At 35.4% G+C, this 2871-nt stretch overlaps 1 protein-coding gene across 1 annotated transcript; it reads left to right on the top strand.

Moving 5' to 3' along the window:
* On the top strand, positions 1 to 2871 carry LOC17892766 (abscisic acid 8'-hydroxylase 4). Its single transcript, XM_006297355.2, has 9 exons — positions 1 to 289; positions 367 to 688; positions 806 to 955; positions 1049 to 1297; positions 1388 to 1477; positions 1568 to 1646; positions 1799 to 1905; positions 2003 to 2121; positions 2584 to 2871. The coding sequence occupies exons 1-9, from the start codon at positions 93 to 95 to the stop codon at positions 2678 to 2680; spliced, it is 1410 nt and encodes a 469-aa protein (XP_006297417.2). The 5' UTR covers positions 1 to 92; the 3' UTR covers positions 2681 to 2871.

Here is a 2871-nt window from a genome sequence, read left to right as displayed (position 1 = left end):
TCTTCTTCTTCTTCTTCTTCCTCATCCTCCCGATTTCAAATTTTATTTCATCCTCCAAAACATTTTATCACCAACGGAACATTAAACTGAAGATGGCTGAACTTTGGCTCTTGTTAATACCAAGCTTCTTCTTGATCTGCTTGCTTTTGGCAAGAGTGATTGTTTCAAAGAAGAAAAAGAACAGCAGAGGTAAGCTTCCCCCTGGTTCTATGGGATGGCCTTACTTAGGAGAGACTCTACAACTCTATTCACAAGACCCCAGTGTCTTCTTCACTTCCAAGCAAAATAGGTAATTTCAAAAGCTTGTCCCTCAAGTTACTTTCCGGTTATGCTCTTAGATTTATGTTTTTATCTTATGATGTATAGATATGGAGAGATATTCAAAACCCGAATCCTCGGCTATCCTTGCGTGATGTTGGCTAGCCCTGAGGCCGCGAAGTTTGTCCTTGTGACTCATGCCCATATGTTCAGACCAACTTATCCGAGAAGCAAAGAGAAGCTAATAGGACCCTCTGCGCTCTTTTTCCACCAAGGAGATTATCATTCCCATATAAGGAAACTTGTTCAGTCCTCTTTATACCCTGAAACCATCCGTAAACTCATCCCTGATATCGAGCACATTGCCCTCTCTTCCTTACAATCTTGGTCCAATATGGGTATCGTCTCCACCTACCAAGAGATGAAGAAGGTATTTATATATATGGTCATATACGTATACACAGCAAACAAACTCACAAAATGCAACTTTCTTTATCAGGTAATATCTGACAAATCCTAATACACAAGATAAACTTGTCTCTTGCAGTTTGCCTTTGATGTGGGTATTCTAGCCATATTTGGGCATTTGGAGTGTTCTTACAAAGAGATCTTGAAACATAACTACAATATTGTGGAAAAAGGCTACAACTCTTTCCCCATGAGTCTCCCCGGAACATCTTATCACAAAGCTCTCATGGTAATCTCATTTCTAGAACGAAAAAAATAAACCAATCTCCATAAAATTAAACTAAACTTCAACAATTAACTGACTAAAATTCCTTAAAATTAGGCGAGAAATAGGCTAAAGAGGATAGTAAGCGAGATTATCTGCGAAAGAAGAGAGAAAAGGGTCTTGCAAACGGACTTGCTCGGTCATCTACTCAACTTCAAGGATGAAAAAGGCCGTGTCCTAACCCAAGAACAGATTGCAGACAACATCATCGGAGTCCTTTTCGCCGCACAAGACACGACAGCTAGTTGCCTAACTTGGATTCTTAAGTACTTACATGATGATCAGAAGCTTCTAGAAGCTGTCAAGGTTTGATCACATGCATATAATTAATATTTTCCTCCTCTCTTCTGTGTGTATATATATCCTTAAATCTATGTACGTTCATAATGATTGCAGACTGAGCAAAGGGCTATAAATGAAGAAAACAGTAGAGGGAAGAAACGTTTAACATGGGGACAAACGAGGAATATGCCCCTAACACATAAGGTATTTGATTAATCACATAATTAATATTTAGGTTTCTGTATATGGACTACCTTTAACATTCAGCTCATGTTTTGATGTTATATGAAATAGGTTATAGCTGAGAGCTTGAGGATGTCAAGCATCATATCCTTCACATTCAGAGAAGCAGTGGTTGATGTTGAATATAAGGGTACTAATTGAAATCATGTCACCACACTACTAGAACATTCTATATCTATATTAAGCTTTTTTGTTTGTTTGTATTATTGTTATCAAAACGTGGTGGTCCAAATACATATAAATCACTAATAATTTTTTTCTTGTAACATGCATTGTATACAGGATATTTGATACCTAAGGGATGGAAAGTGATGCCACTATTTCGGAATATTCATCACAATCCGAAATATTATTCAGACCCTGAGGTTTTCGATCCATCTAGATTCGAGGTAAATAATTAAAAAAAACTTACGTATAAAGTTGGTTTATTACTCTTGAAAAAAGATAAATCTAACGTACGTGTTAACTGGTCGAAACTACTTGAAGGTGAATCCGAAGCCGAATACGTTCATGCCCTTTGGAAGTGGAGTTCATGCATGTCCAGGAAACGAACTTGCCAAGTTACAAATTCTGATACTTCTCCACCATTTAACTTCCAGTTTCGGGTATTATTCTTTTCTTCTCTTAGTATAATTTTTAACTTAATTCCATGCACGATAAAATTTTAGCCTAATGAATGATTTATTACAACATGAGCTCCACATGTCTACGTACTGTCCGACTACATAGTTATTTATTTATTAGATACGACCTTATATACAAATTTGTCTAAGCATAATACTTACTCAATACACACAAGGACACTTTTAATTCTTTCTCGATCATTTACATTATAATTATTTATGTTACAAACTTAATAAAACGTGTCAAAGAAACAAGAATTTAAAATTAATGACAGTACACAAAACATAATAAACACTTTGCATAGTAACTTGTCTAAACATGATTAAGCACACCGCTATTCTTTTCCTAAGAAGTACATGACTCAAACATCTATATGCTTTCACACACATATTTGTTTTTGGTTATTAAATGGTATATATTTTTTTGGATTTGTGTATATGCAGATGGGAAGTGAAGGGAGGAGAGAAAGGAATACAGTACAGTCCATTTCCAATCCCTCAAAACGGTCTTCCCGCTACGTTTCGTCGACATTCTCTTTAGTTGTTAATACCTTATTCATTACTAGTCTCTGTCTTAATTAGCTTATATTTTATTTAAATTTCGATGTTTTAAAACCCCTTCAAGTTTTTAAACATCATTATTGTATTTTCTTCGAGGGGTTTTTAACTTTTTAAGTAAACATGTAACGACTATGATGGAGTAAAAAAAATGACGAATCCGGTGATTTTTTA

Source organism: Capsella rubella, unplaced genomic scaffold (genome assembly GCF_000375325.1).
Source record: "Capsella rubella cultivar Monte Gargano unplaced genomic scaffold, Caprub1_0 scaffold_3, whole genome shotgun sequence".
Taxonomy (NCBI): domain Eukaryota; kingdom Viridiplantae; phylum Streptophyta; class Magnoliopsida; order Brassicales; family Brassicaceae; genus Capsella; species Capsella rubella.
The sequence above is the reverse complement of the archived record's forward strand: the minus strand, read 5'-3'. Positions and strand labels throughout refer to the sequence as shown.